This window comes from Oncorhynchus mykiss, chromosome 7 (assembly GCF_013265735.2).
Source record: "Oncorhynchus mykiss isolate Arlee chromosome 7, USDA_OmykA_1.1, whole genome shotgun sequence".
Taxonomy (NCBI): Eukaryota; Metazoa; Chordata; class Actinopteri; order Salmoniformes; family Salmonidae; genus Oncorhynchus; species Oncorhynchus mykiss.
In genome coordinates, this window is record NC_048571.1 from 72,989,258 (window position 1) to 73,005,265 (window position 16,008).

The 16,008-nt window shown below is 42.5% G+C and overlaps 1 protein-coding gene across 6 annotated transcripts in view; it reads right to left on the reverse strand.

The window, feature by feature from the left end:
• Positions 1–11,453, reverse strand: part of ell2 (elongation factor for RNA polymerase II 2) — a 35,164-nt gene extending 23,711 nt beyond the window's left edge. For 3 of the 6 annotated variants that reach the window (XM_036984042.1, XM_036984041.1, XM_036984043.1), the window contains exons 1-3: positions 11,104–11,451; positions 978–1,025; positions 71–192 (exon numbers count right to left, since the gene is read on the reverse strand). In XM_036984042.1, coding sequence (XP_036839937.1) covers positions 71–192; positions 978–1,025; positions 11,104–11,235 — 302 coding nt within the window. In that variant the 5' untranslated portion in view covers positions 11,236–11,451. Of the gene's footprint in view, positions 1–70; positions 193–977; positions 1,026–11,103 lie in introns of all 6 variants that reach the window. The other 3 variants (XM_036984040.1, XM_036984039.1, XM_021610542.2) reach the window with 3 other exon arrangements.
• Between the last annotated feature and the right edge of the window lie 4,555 nt (positions 11,454–16,008).

The following is a 16,008-nucleotide window of genomic DNA, read 5'->3' on the forward strand; positions in this document are numbered from 1 at the left end:
CAACAACTTACACTAGGTCTTCAGTAGCGAGCATTGCCACATGCTTGGTTTCATTCCAGAGGGTGCTTACCTGGACACATATTGTTGGATGCACTCAAAGCTTCCCTGAGGGTTGTCCTTGCCCAGGTTGGACAGGTAGAAGTCAAAGTTCTGAGATCCATCTGGAGAGTCAGTCCTTGGGATCTTAATACGCTGTGAGGGTCACATCAAAAGGAGATTAATAAAAAAAATATTAATCAACCACAGAAAACAAGGAGCGTCTCTCTCTTCCCTACATGCATGAAACTGCCAGGAGTGACGTATTGCACAGAGGTACTCGATCATTCTGAAGGGAAATGGGATTTCATTTTCCTCTACTACTGTAAAGCACGGAAGAAGAGATTTTGCTCATATTTGAATGTGACAGTCAGTCATGCCAAATAGCGAACCATCTGTAAAAAACATTAACCATTACAGTGATGTTCAGTGTGTTGCATCTGTCAATATAGACTGATCTGAGCGGTGGGATCTGAGACTAATTAGAACATGAGCTTACATGACACAAGCAGATCTTAGAGGTCTGAGTTGCTAGGTGTGTGTGTGTGTGTTCCCACTGCTCTGGACCCAGCTGCAGACTGCCAGAGAAGTATTTACAGATATTGAGACATCGGAGAGTTCAACTATTCATAGTGTACAGCCCAGGTAGTCAGGGGTTAACCAGATGCTTTCAGAAGGGTGGAAAGAGTTAGGCCCCAAGCCTCTAAATACAACTCGTAGCTTAACAAATGTATATTTCACTGAAAACACAAAACATTGGGTCTACACCAGCTAGGGTAGGAATTGTATTTAATGTGTATACCACCAGCGCTCAAATGATAGGTTGCTTAAATCTTCAATAATGGTTGCATTAAAAATGCAGTTTACCCCCCACAGGGTTGACCCATAACTAGTACTGTAGTTCAAGTCAAAATGAAGATTTGACATATGAACATACTTACCCCTTGGAGTCCCTTGAATTGCATTGTTGGCCATGAGGACGTTACATTCTGAAAAAGAGACGAAGGGTTTCGACTCTACAATCACATTTTCAATATAAGCATTGATTGTAAGTTGTTCCATCATAACAATAATGTGAATGTCACTCAGTTCCAACTGGACTATCACAGATGTGGTTGAGAAAAATACAGAGCCGTTTCTCATTAAGTGACAAAAGCATTCTGTCAACCAGTCACATCTCATATGCTATTGGTAAGCATATATTGTGTTTCATCTGGCAAATCAACTAGCAAAGAAGCAAGATAGCAAAAGCATGTTTATAGTTTCATGAATTTGCAACAAGAAAAATGTACAGTAAGAGTAGGAATACAAAACTCCCTCTTATGTTGAAAGCGGTGTAAATAATAGGCATCTCAGACAAAATGGTCACATTAACATTACCTCAGAATTAGCGAGTATTCAGACCTTGACTTTTTCCACATTTTGTGTTAGGTTACAGCCTTATTCTAAAATGTATTACATTTCCCACCCCCTCCTCATCAACCTAGACACAATACCCCATAATGACAATGCAAAAAACAGGATGAGAATTTTGCTAGTATATAAAATAAAAAACAGAAATTACATAAGTATTCAGGCCATTTACTCAGTACAAGCTTGGCACACCTGTATTTGGGGAGTTCGTCCCACTCTTCTCTACAGATCCTCAAACTGTCAGGTTGGATGGGGAGCATTGCTACACAGCTATTTTCAGGTCTCTCCAGAGATGTTCGAGCGGGTTCAGGTCCGGGCGCTGTCTGGGCCACTCAGACTTGTCCCAAAGCTACTCCTGTGTAGTCTTGGCTGTGTGCTTAGGATCGTTGTCCTGTTGGAAGGTGAACCTTCACCACAGTCTGAGGTCCTGAGCAGGTTATCAAGGATCTCTGTACTTTGCTCCGTTTAGCTGTCCCTCAATCCTGACTAGTCTCCCAGTTGCTGAAAAGCATCCCCAAAGCATGATGTTGCCACCACCATGCTTCACCGTAGAGATGTTACCAGGTTTCCTACAGAAGAGACGCTTGGCATTCAGGCCAAAGAGTTCAATCTTGGTTTCATCAGACCAAATAATCTTGTTTCTCATGGTCTGAAAGTCTTGGGAAGAGTAATGGTGGTTCCAAACTTCTTCCATTTAAGATTGATGGACTCCAATCAAGTTGTAGAAACATCTCAAGGGTGACCAATGGAAACAGGATACTTAGGTAATACATTAACAAAGATTTACATAAACCGGTTTGAAGATTTCTGTTTATTTCATCCATTTGAGAATAAGGCTGTAACGTAACAAAATGTGGAAAAAGTCAACGGGTCTGAATACTTTCCAAAGGCACTGTATGTCTGATCATAATAAAGTAAATCACATGGTCAGATTACGTCAACAGGTCACGTATAATGGTAGCTACATGAGTAATCATTGGCACGGCAGAATAGGTTCTTTCCTGGCTGTTTTGAAACTTCAGGAACTTCCCTTTGGCAAATTTCCCTTTACAGTGTACACTAAAAATTATAAGTGCAAGTAAACTTGCTCGCGGTGTCACAATACACAGACTAGGTTTACCATCACGATTTTAATTAATTAATTAAATTTCACCTTTATTTAACCAGGTAGGCCAGTTGAGAACAAGTTCTCATTTTACAATTGCGACCTGGCCAATATAAAGAAAAGCATTGAGACACAAACAGTTACACATCGAATAAACAAACGTAGTCAATAACAATAGAAAAATCTATATACAGTGTGTGCAAATGAAGGGAGGTAAGGCAATAAATAGACCATAGTTGCGAAATAATTACAATTTAGCATTTAAACACTAGAGTGATAGATGAGAAGATGAATGTGCAAGTAGAGATACTGGTGTGCAAAGGAGAAAATAAAAAAAAAACAATATGGAGATGAGGTAGTTGGGTGGGCTATTTACAGATGGGCTATGTACAGGTGCAATGATCTGTAAGCTGCTCTGACAGCTGATGCTTAAAGCTAGTGAGGGAGATATGAGTCTCCAGCTTTAGTGATTTTTGCAGTTCGTTCCAGCCATTGGCAGCAGAGAACTGGAAGGCAGCCAAATGAGTTGTCGGCTTTGATGGTGATCAGTGAAATATACCTGCTGGAGCGCGTGCCATGGTGGGTGCTGCTATGGTGACCAGTGAGCTGAGATAAGGCGGGGCTTTACCTAGCAAAGACTTACAGATGACCTGGAGCCAGTGGGTTTGGAGACGAATATGAAGCGAGGGCCAGCCAACGGGAGCACACAGGTCGCCGTGGTGGGTAGTATATGGGGCTTTGGTGACAAAACGGATGGCACTGTGATAGCAAATTGGATGCAATCCGAGTAGAGTGTTGGGGTCTATTTTGTAAATGACATTGCCAAAGTCAAGGATCGGCAGGATAGTCAGTTTTACGAGGGTGTTTGGCGGCATGAGTGAAGGATGCTTTGTTGTGAAATAAGAAGCCGATTCTAGATTTAATTTTGGATTGGAGATGCTTGATGTGAGTTTGGAAGGAGAGTTTACAGTCTAACCAGACACCTAGGTATTTGTAGTTGTCCACATATTCTAAGTCAGAACCGTCCAGAGTAGTGATGCTAGACGGGCGGGCAGCGATTGGTTGAAGAGCATGCATTTAGTTTTACTTGCATTTAGGAGCAATTGGAGGCCATGGAAGGAGAGTTGTATGGCATTGAAGCTTGTCTGGAGGTTTGTTAACACAGTGTCCAAAGAAGGGCCAGCAGTATACAGAATGGTGTCGTCTGTGTCGAGGTTGATCAGAGAATCACCAGCAGCAAGAGCGACATCATTGATGTATACAGAGAAAATAGTCGGCCCGAGAATAGAACCCTGTAGCACCCCCATAGAAACTGCCAGAGGTTCGGACAACAGGCCCTCCGATTTGACACACTGAACTCTGTCTGAGAAGTAGTTGGTGAACCAGGCGAGGCAGTCATTTGAGAAACGAAGGCTGTGGAGTCTGCCAATAAGAATATGGTGATCGACCTGGCCAAGGCTTTCGACTGTCAATGAATACGGCTGCACAGTATTGTCTTTTATCGATGGTGGTTATGATATCGTTTAGGAGGTGCAACCATGACCAGCTCGGAAAACAGATTGCATAGCAGAGAAGGTACGGTGGGATTTGAAATGGTCGGTGAACTGTTTGTTAACTTGGCTTTTCGAAGACCTTAGAAAGGCATGGTAGGATAGATATAGGTCTAACAGTTTGGGTCTAGGGTGTCCCCCCCTTTGAAGAGAGGGATGACCGCAGCAGCTAAAACTTTAGGGATCTCAGCCGATATCAAAAGAGGTTGAACAGGCTAGTAATAGGGGTACTCGATACCACGGCAAAACAAGGCCAAAAATCACAGAAAGCCACTTTTGAGGTCAATATCATTTCATTTCAGAAAAAATGTATGTGGACCCCAAGGAACTTGAAACTCTCGACCTGCTCCACTACAGCCCCGCCGATGATAATGGGGGCCCACGATCAGCTCCTTGGTCTTGCTCACACTGAGGGAGAGGTTGTCCTGGCACCACACTGCTAGTTCTCTGACCAAATCCCTATACTCTGTCTCATCATGGCCGGTGATCAGGCCAACCACTGTTATGTCGTCAGCAAACTTAATGATGGTGTTGGAGTTGTGATTGAACAAGGAATACAGGAGGGGACTAAGTACACACCCCTGAGGGGCTCCAGTGTTAAGGATCAGCGTGGCAGACGTGTTGTTGCCTACTTTCACCACCTGGATGCGACCCGTCAGGAAGTCCAGGATCCAGTTGCAGAGGGAGGTGTTTAGTCCCAGAGTCCTTAGCTTCGTGGGCACTATGGTGTTGAACACGGAGCTGTAGTCAATGAACAGCATTCTCACGTAGGTATTCCTTTTGTCCAGGTGAGAAAGGGCGGTGTGGTGTACGTCATCTGTGGATCGGTTGGGGCTGTATGCGAATTGGAGTGGGTCTAGGGTGTCTGGGAGGATGCTGTTGACGTGAGCCATGACCAGCCTTTCAAAGTTCGTGGCTACCGACGTGACTGCCACGGGGCGGTAATCATTTAGGCAGGTTACCTTCACTTCCTTGGGCACAGGGACTGTGGTAGTCTGCTTGAATCATGTAGGTATTATAGACTTGGTCAGGGAGCGGTTGAAAATGTCAACGAAGACACTTGACAGTTGGTCCGTCCATGCTTTGAGTACACGCCCTGGTAATCCGTCTGGCCTAGCGGCTTTGTGAATGTTGGCCTGTTTAAAAAGGTTTTGTTCACGTCGGCTACCGAGAGCGTCTTCACACAGTCATCCAGAACAGCTGGTGCTCCCGTGCATGCTTCAGTGTTGCTTGCCTTGAAACGAGCATAAAAGGCATTTAGCTCATCTGGTAGGCTTGCATCACTGGGCAGCTCGCGTCTGGGTTTCCCTTTGTAGTCCGTAATAGTTTTCAAGCCCTGCCACATCCGACGAGCGTCAGAGCAGGATTCAATCTTAATCACGTATTGACGCTTTGCTTGTTTGATGGTTCGTCTGAGGGCATAGCAGGATTTCTTATAAGCGTCCGGATTAGTCTCCCACTCCTTGAAAGCGGCAGCTCTAGCCTTTAGCTTGATGCGGAGGTTGCCTTTAATCCATTGCTTCTGGTTGTGATATGTACGTACAGTCACTGTGGGGAAGACGTTGTCGATGCACTTATTGACAAAGCCGATGATTGAGGTGGTGTATTCCTCAATGCCATTGGATGAATCCCGTAACATATTCCAGTCTGTGCTAGCAAAACAGTCCTGTAATATAGCATCCGCGTCATATAACCACTTCCGTATTTAGAGTCACTGGTACTTCCCACTAGTTTTTGCTTGTAAGCAGGAATCAGGAGGATAGAATTATGGTCATATTTGCCAAATGGAGGGCAGGGGAGAGCTTTGTATGCATCTATGTATGGAGTAAAGGTGGTCTAGGATTTTTATCCCCCCTGGTTGCACATGTGACATGCTGGTAAAAATTTGGTAAAACTGGTGTAAGTTTGCCTGCATTAAAGTCCTCGGTCACTAGGAGCGCCGCTTCTGGGTGACCATTTTCTTCCTTGCTTATGGCTTTATAGAGTTGGTTGATAGAGGTCTTAGTGCCAGCTTCGCTTTCTGGTGGTAAATAGACGGCTACGAGTAATACAGATGAGAACTCTCTTGGTAGATAGCGTGGTCGACAGCTTATCATAAGGTACTCTACCTTAGGCGAGCAATACCTCAAGGCTTCTTTAATATTAGACATTGCGCACCAGCTGGTATTGACAAAAAGACACACCCCCACCCTTTGTCTTACCAGTGCATGGAAAATCACACCAGCTCTATATTGCCCATTTCTTTGTTCTACCACGTCACAGTGAAACATAAGATGCCGTTTTTAATGTCCCGCTGGTAGGATAATCTTAATAGTAGGTCATCAATTTGATTTTCTAATGATTGCACATTAGCAAGGAGAATGGAAGGCATTGGGAGTTCACTCGCTCGCCTCCGGCTTCTCAGAAGGATCCCCGATCTGCGTCCCCTTTTCCGGAATCTTTTCTTCTTGCAAAAGGTGTGAATCTGGGCCTGTTCCAGTGAAAGCAGGATATCCTCATCGGACTGGTTAAAGGAAAAAGTGTATTTCAGTCCGCGGTGAGTAATGGCTTTTCTGACGTCCAGAAGTTATTTTCGGTCATAAGAGACAGTAGCAGCAACGTTATGTACACAATAGGTTAAAAAATAAATTACACAAAACGCCCAAAAAATAATTGCACAATTGATTGGGAGAATGTAAAACGTCAGCCATGTTCTTCCCATCTTCTTCCAACTTCGATTGGCTTGTTGTCAGCTTGTTCGAAGCTCCTATTGGCCAAGGCAGTGTTCCTTCCCATATCCCCTCCTGACACCCTTTCTACCACTGACTTGAATTAGGCTACTTAACAGGACAAGATCTTAACTTCTTGATTCAACACACTAAGTCCCAACCGTGCCTGAATGAAATCCTTTAGGCCCAGTTTCTCAACTTCAAATCCAATCATTTGGATTAGGATTTAAAAAAATGTTTTTATTAGTCCCTGGCCTGAACATTCTGGGAATATGCTACAGAGTCTGACTAGCTTGTTGCTGGAATTATGTAAATGTTGTTGACAGTCCATTGAAATTCCCAGGACTCCTGGCCTCGGTTGATCACAGGCCCCAGAGGCCCGTTAAGTGCATCTCTGTTGAGGTGCTTCCAGATAATACAGGTTGTATGGCCATGGGATTAACACGCTAGCTTTATTTGGTCCTTACAGATTGTGGGCCCTTACGGACTCTTACCAAACCAACCACCAGAGGCTGACGTGATAGGGATTTGAGCAACTGTGACAACGATTTTTTTCCTGAGTCATGATTCTGTGTTTGCCACTGAGAAAAGCCTGGAATGCAAAGCCATGGAATGAGACCAAATCCACATCACATACCAACACTACTGCCCACCAGGACAGTCGATTAGACAGAGGAAATGTATTGGCCAATACAGAAGAAAAAACATATTCATGTCAGATTTTCTAAATTTGGGCAAAACTATGTAAAAAAATAAAATAATTGCAGTTCGCCCTTTTCTGTGAATATCTTGTAGGTCTAATGTGCGAACTGTTTTGCAAACATATGTAATGTTTTCTTACAATAAAATAGCTGTAGTTATATTAATCATTGTGCAAATGGAACCTCTTCCATCCAGAAAGTCCTTGAAAAGCACTAGTTTAAAAGGATTCATGCTATCATGAACTTTTACTGTAGCTTTAAGAGAACAAGCACAAGATTAGAAGTAAAAGGAGTGAAAACCCCAGCGACTAGTATTTTGAAGAAAACAGCATATAACCCAATCAAACGTTAAGTAGGCCTATAATTTTATATAAAAACAGTCAAGTAGCCTATGCTGTATGTTAATTATAAAGATTGGCAATAAAGTTTCTTGCCTGGGGAGCTTGCCAATGTAACATTCACATTTAAGTCAAGAGTTTAGTCATGAACATAGTTGAATCATGAACATAACGTACACTGACAAACTCAGTGTGGAGCAACTAGATAGGTCTGTAGCCAAAACATTGTTACAATAAGGTGTATTGCTATTCCAAAAAGTTTGGAATGAAACCAATGTATTGATGCAGATAAGTAGTAACAACGGAGTGAATTAGATTTTTTTTTTTGTATAAAAAGGTGATTTTTGGGTGAGAATTTCATAAAACGTGCTAACATAGCTAGCTACAAATGTATATAAAAAAAAAAATCACATTTAAATTTAAAAAATTGGTAGACAATGGTGGTGTGAATTTGTAAACTACACATTTAGTCATCTTAAACAGGTTTGACCTAATGGTAGCAGCTGGTGACAGTGGCTAGCTAAGTAAACTAACATCCACTGTTGACAACAGCCTGCCTGTTACGCAAATGCAGTAAGCCAAGGTAAGTTGCTAGCTAGCATTAAACTTATCTTATAAAAAACAATCAATCATAATCACTAGTTAACTACACATGGTTGATGATATTACTAGTTTATCTAGCGTGTCCTGTGTTGCATATAATCAATGCAACGCAGGGGGATGATTTAACAAAAGCGCATTTGCGAAAAAAGCACAATCGTAGCACGACTGTACCTAACCATAAACACCAATGCCTTTCTTAAAATCAATAGACAGAAGTATATATTTTTTAAACCTGCATATTTAGCTTAAGGAAATCCAGGTTAGCAGGCAATATTAACCAGGTGAAATTGTGTCACTTCTCTTGCGTTCATTGCACGCAGAGTCAGGGTATATGCAACAGTTTGGGCAGCCTGGCTCATTACAAACTAATTTGCCAGAATTTTACGTAATTATGACATAACATTGAAGGTTGTACATTGTAACAGGAATATTTAGACTTAGGGATGCCACCCGTTAGATAAAATACGGAACGGTTCCGTATTTCACTGAAATAATAAACGTTTTGTTTTCGAAATGATAGTTTCCGGATACGACCATATTAATGACCAAAGGCTCATATTTCTGTTTGTTATTATGTTATAATTAAGTCTATGATTTGATAGAGCAGTCTGACTGAGCGATGGTAGGCAGCAGCAAGCTCGTAAGCATTCATTCAAAGAGCACTTTTGTGAGTTTTTCCAGCAGCTCTTCGCTGTGCTTCAAGCATTGCGCTGTTTATGACTTCAAGCCTATCAACTCCCGAGATTAAGCTGGTGTAACCAATGTGAAATGGCTAGCTAGTTAGCGGGTTGCGCACTAATAGCGTTTCAAATGTCACTCGCTCTGAGACTTGGAGTGGTTGTTCCCCTTGCTCTGCATGGGTAACGCTGCTTCGAGGGTGGCTGTTGTCGATGTGTTCCTGGTTCGAGCCCAGGTAAGGGCGAGGGGAGGGACGGAAGCTATACTGTTACACTGGCAATACTAAAGTGCCTATAAGAACATCCAATAGTCTAACATCTAATAGTGTATATGAAATACAAATGGTATAGAGAGAAATTGTCCTATAAATACTTTATTAATTACAATCTAAAAACTCTTACCTTGGAATATTGAAGTCTCATGTTAAAAGGAACCACCAACTCATATGTTCTCATGTTCTGAGCAAGGAACTTAAACGTTAGCTTTTTTACATGGCACATATTGCACTTTTACTTTCTTCTCCAACACTGTGTTTGCATTATTTAAACCAAATTGAACATGATTCATTATTTATTTGAGGCTAAATGGATTTTTATTGATGTATTATATTAAGTTAAAATAAGTGTTAATTCAGTATTGTTGTAATTGTTATTATTATATATATTTAAAAAAATAAAAAACGTTTTAAATCAGCCGATTAATTGGTATTGGCTTTTTTTGATCCTCCAATAAATCGGTATCGCCTTGAAAAACCATAATCGCTCGACCTCTAGTTTAGACAGTACAATTATTTTCCACACAATGGCAGCTTGTTCTGTCACAAACTGACATTAGGCGAACTATTATAATTTTAGCAACGTTTTCTGCATATTGCACCCTTAAGGTCCAAGGACCTTATATCTTATTTTCAGAGGTAGTGCTAATTTACTATCTAGCATGCTCTGAACTCCTGTGTGTAACGGAAGGCAGGCAAAAAGGTGTTGTCACTGAAAAGTACAGTATGTGTGTATTTTGAATTTGTTAAATTATTTTGATGTGATATGAAATTAAAGGGCTTTATGTTTCTAGAATCATATCGCAATTGATGATCGACTTCACGTTTAGATAGGAGTATTTTGCTGTTTTGGCGGTCTTCCGTAAACACGCGCTGTAACATGGGGATATGGCCGTGTGGGAACACTAACCCTATAATGGCGTGTATTCATTTAACGTTATGTTTTTTGAAAATTGTTTCTAGCTGATATGAAAGTTAAGGTCCTTATCATGCTACCACAACTGATGCGTGTTAATGTTCAGACCAAGCATCGGTGCTCTTAACAAAACTCCCCCGTACAGAAGACGCCTTCGTCCAATGACTTAGCTACTGTAATGTGCAATGGAACAGAGTCACGATCAAGGGTTACGATAGTTACCGTAGCTAGCTAAAAAAAATAATATATATATATATATATATATACACATACACTAACATCTCCAAAACGCCAAAATACTGACTGCAGTGCCAATCCGTGGCTTAAGAACATATGGTAAATTAGCTAAAGTTAAGTAAAGTTGTCACGCGAAATTGACATCAAAATAGTCATCGATTTCACCAAACAGTGCGATTAGTGTCACATTTCTGTACGGACTTGAGTAGAAAAAAAGTGGACTTGGCTGGGGAAAAGGATACTTTTTTGTTGTTGGGGAAATTACATTTGGTTAGTCAGCTAACGTTAGCTGCATTGCCAAATGTAGCTAGCTACAGTACATCGACTACACAAATCCATTTCTCTCAAACTTTGATTTGTAATCCACAAATTGCTAACTCACTTCATGGCATATGCATTATTGGGTTGACAGTAAATTACGTTAACTAGCAAGGTAATTTGAATAACGTTTGCTCAACCCGACTGTGCGTGGCAGTTAGTTCACCAGTTTTGATAGCATCGGTAGTTGTATAAGGTAAGCTATAAGACATGTATTCAACTTTACCTTAGAGGTTTGGTACTTTTCTATCGCTCTGAAAGCTGTCTCTGTCAATTTTACGTGCAATACAGTGACGTGGTCTGTATTCCGTCGGCCACAATTCAGTCCATACCTCCCATCCACGGAGAGCGCCGCCATCTTTACCAACCCTCTAACATCGTCTGGGTTTTATGTCCGAGCATATAGATACTCTACCTAGCACAAATTCAAGGGAGGGACTCCCCCAAGGGCTTGTTCTATTTTTTTATTGGGCTTACTTTTTCTTTCCTCTCTAATAACCATATGTAATTTCAGCCCTCCTCAGACTTCACTCCCTCAGTGTATGAATGCTAGAGTTTGTCGTTGTAGAACTCATTATTTTGAGAAGTGAAAGGAATGGATCGAATCAGCTGTGGTCTGTCCACTACTACGTCATAGAAAAATACGGTATCATAATGTCCACTTGGAATTAGTGGAAATGTATGCTGCTGACTGACACCTACAAAGTTTTTATCGTTGTTATTTATTTACTACTGACAGGTATTACTTTAAATTCAAAGATTTTTTCCCATTGCTTTTCACTGACAGGATCCAGATTCTCTCACAATAATTTATAGTGAAAACAATATATATTCATTTTATGGTTTCATAAAGATGAGACCCCCATAGTAAAGTATAATAATCCTTCTCAGCATGTTTCTCTGGCTGACAGTGGCATTGCCAAACCAACAAACAATACAAAAAGTTAAAATACTCTCAATAAAGGATTTGTAAAACAGAGTCAGTATAGTACAGTCTATATTAAAAGAACCCAACTTTTTTTTAGAAAGTACAGTCTCTGTTGGCTCTTTTTGTAGAACAAGTCTGTACATTTACTCCACTGAAGTTTATTGTCCAAAAGGACACTCAGCAACAGTCTGATCAAGGCAGTGCCATCAGCGAACTTAACGAGGTGTCTGTCAGTATGGGAACTAGTACAACTATTAGTGTACAAGATGCACAGAAGTGGGGACAAAACACATCCCTGGGGAGAGCCTGTGTTGGTATTGCATATATCTGACACATGGGGACCTATTTTGGCTCGCTGTGAGCATTGGCTCAGGAAGTCCAACAGCCACAAAACCAGCCCCCCATCTAAGGAGAAGTCCCGAATGAGTCTCTGTGCCAGAATGTAAGGCTGGATTGTGTTGAAGGCAGAAGAAAAGTCAACAAACAGAACCCTGACATGGGGTACTTGGAGTCAAACAGACAGGCCTGGATGAGATCTTTAAGGTCAGGGCCCTCTGTAAGGCTCACAAAATCATTTTAGACCCAAGTCACCCCCTGTACCTGGACTTTGAATTACTCCCCTCTGGGCGCAGGTATAGGGCACCCCTCAGCAGGAAAAATAGAACGAGACAATCATTTGTGCCAGGTGTGATATCCCTCCTAAATAGCTCAGGGAATGTTCCCATTGACTCCGTAAGGCCAGCAGGCTAGTCTTTTCTTCTTTTTTATTTCATGTTTTACTTCTTATTTCTTACTATTATTATTTTTATTGGTGCGTAACTGTTATGAAAGTTTTATTATCAATTTGGTTTTGTATTTAAACGCCACTTTAAATGTGTACATGACACTGCAACAAAATGTCCCCATGGGGACAATAAAGTCAGTAAGTAAGTAAGTAAGTATATTAGAGGCATAATGGCCAAACCAGTAACCATGGAAGAGCAGTCTCAACCTTTTTTGGTTAAATATTTTGCTTATACCAGAGTACCCCCGAAGTACCCCCTTGTGCATTTACCAGTAGGCCTATGTTGTTATGAAGCTCAATGGGGTGTGCTTAGTCCCATCCTGTACTGCTTGTTCACCCACGACTGCGTAGCCAGCAGGTATTGCCCTGGAGGCAGAACTGAGTCATTTCCCCTTAGATAGGCCAGCCGCAAAGTCAAATTTGAGTTTTTTGGTCCTAATTTAAGGTTAGGCATTAGGGTTAGCAGTGTGGTTAAGGTCAGGTTTAGGTTTAAAATCAGATTTTATGACTTTGTGGCTGTGCTGACTAGTGACCACTCTGCAGAGCTGCCTCCAGACGAAATACGCTAACCTGCGGGTGGCCATGCAAGACATAAATGGTGCTTTCAAGACAACTGGGAACTCTGGGAATAAACAAGGTAAAATCATGATGTCAGTGACATTCAGGTCGGAGCTCTAGAAAGATGCCATAGTTTCCGACTTGGAATTCCGAGTTGGATGACAGTTCAAAATAATTTTTCCAATTCAGAGCTTGTTTTTTTTTCCAGAGTTCCCAGTTGTCTTGAATGCACTGAAGTTGTAAGTCAGAGATTTCCCAGATCCAAGTTCCCAGTTGCCGGTGATCAGGCCTACCATCATCGTGTCATCCGCAAACTTGATGATTGTATTGTTTCCGCGTACAAAACAACAGGGAACTCGGACTTCTGACTTCAGTGCATTCAAGACAACTGTTAACTCTGAAAAAAAAAAAAGATCCAAACTGGGATTTATTTTTTGAACGTTCATCAAACTCGGAATTCCAAGACGGAAACTCAGGCATCTTTCTAGAGATCAGAATGTCTGACCCGAAGATCACTGATGTCATGATTTGACCTCAGATTTTTTGGAGTTCCCAGTTGTCTTGAAAGCAAAAAGTGACCTGACAGTGTGGAAGAGGCTAAATGGACACGCCTGGTGCCTAAGTTGATGACATATGTCACGCAGCAAGAGTCGAGTAGAGACGGAACGGATTTGGGTCACTCAGTCGTTCTGATGAGCCATTCCCAGCTAGCTAGTTGGTGCTTGTGGCTTCAGCAAGAATTTGAAACTTGTCTGCCAAAGTTGGGACTTGGGAGAGTGTTCAGAATCATTCAATTGTTATCGGTGTAATTGTACAAAAAAAAAATGATTTGTACATTTTCTGTGAAAATAACTTGCCTACAATAAATGTGCTTTAGCTGTAACACTGGCTTGATTTTGGAGACACTATCTAGGTACTTCCCTCTCCTTATTGCAGGAGCAGAGGAGCGTTGATTTTGTGGGGACAGTCGAGTGTAAAAAGGCTACAGAGACAAGCGGGAACCACAGGAACTTCTGTTATGAGTGTGGGGACTAACTGCTGCACGAGACACTCTTCTGTTTCAGTCGTCAGGAATGGAAGAGGAAGAAGGCATTGAAGAAAATGAGGACGGTTGAGGTTGAATTGAATGAAAATGGGGATAAAAAGGGAGATAGGGGGGCGAAGACTGGTGGCAAGTACAAACAGAGTGAGCAGTACGCCAGGTCGAGTGCTAGAGGTGAAATGGAAGTTAGTTAGGGCAAGCTAAGTGAAGGGGAAGGTGTGGTAAATTGTATCAGTATATCGATTGCGCAACCAGGGCTGGTAAAACCTTGGATCATTGCTATTCTAACTTCCGTGACGCATATAATGCCCTCCCCCGCCCTCCTTTCTGAAAAGCTGAACACGAATCAATTTTGTTGCTCCCTGCCTACAGACAGAAACTAAAACAAGAAGCTCCCGAGCTCAGGTCTGTTCAACGCTGGTCCGACCAATCTGATTCCACGCTTCAAGACTGCTTGAATCACGTGGACTGGGATATGTTCCGCATTGCTTCCAACAACAACATTGACGAATACGCTGATTCGGTGAGCGAGTTCATTAGAAAGTGCATTGAAGATGCCGTTCCCATAGCAACGATTAAAACATTCCCAAACAAGAAACCGTGGATTGATGGCAGCATTCGCGTGAAACTGAAAGCGCGGACCACTGCTTTTAACCAGGGCAAGGTGACAGGAAACATGACCGAATACAAACAGCGTAGCTATTCCCTCCGCAAGGCAATCAAACAAGCTAAGCGTCAGTATAGAGACCAAGTAGAGTCACAATTCATCGGCTCAGACACAAGAGGTATGTGGCAGGGAATACAGTCAATCACGGATTACAAAAAGAAAACCAGCCCCGTCACGGACCAGGATGTCTTGCTCCCAGACAGACTAAATAACTTTTTTGCCCGCTTTGAGGACAATACAGTGCCACTGACACGGCCTGCAACCAAAACCTGCGGACTCTCCTTCACTGCAGCCAACGTGAGTAAAACATTTAAACATGTTAAACCTCGCAAGGCTGCAGGCCCAAACGGCATCTCCAGCCGCGTCCTCAGAGCATGCGCAGACCAGCTGGCTGGTGTGTTTACGGACATATTCAATCAATCAATCCTTATCCCAGTCTGCTGTTCCCACATGCTTCAAGAGGGCCACCATTGTCCCTGTTCCCAAGAAAGCTAAGGTAACTGAGCTAAACGACTACCACCCCGCCCCGTAGCACTCACTTCCGTCATCATGAAGTGCTTTGAGAGACTAGTCAATGACCATATCACCTCCACCTTACCTGACACCCTAGACATACTCCAATTTGCTTACCGCCCAAATAGGTCCACAGAAGACACAATCTCAACCACACTGCACACTGCCCTAACCCATCTGGACAAGAGGAATACCTATGTGAGAATGCTGTTCATCGACTACAGCTCAGCATTTAACACCATAGTACCCTCCAAACTCGTCATCAAGCTCGAGACCCTGGGTCTCGACCCCGCCCTGTGCAACTGGGTACTGGACTTCCTGACGGGCCGACCCCAGGTGGTGAGGGTAGGTAACAACATCTCCACCCCGCTGATCCTCAACACTGGGGCGCCACAAGGGTGCGTTCTGAGCCCTCTCCTGTACTCCCTGTTCACCCACGACTGCATGGCCATGCACGCCTCCAACTCAATCATCAAGTTTGCGGATGACACTACAGTGGTAGGCTTGATTACCAACAACGACAAGACGGCCTACAGGGAGGAGGTGAGGGCCCTCGGAGTGTGGTGTCAGGAAAATAACCTCACACTCAACGTCAACAAAACAAAGGAGATGATTGTGGACTTCAGGAAACAGCAGAGG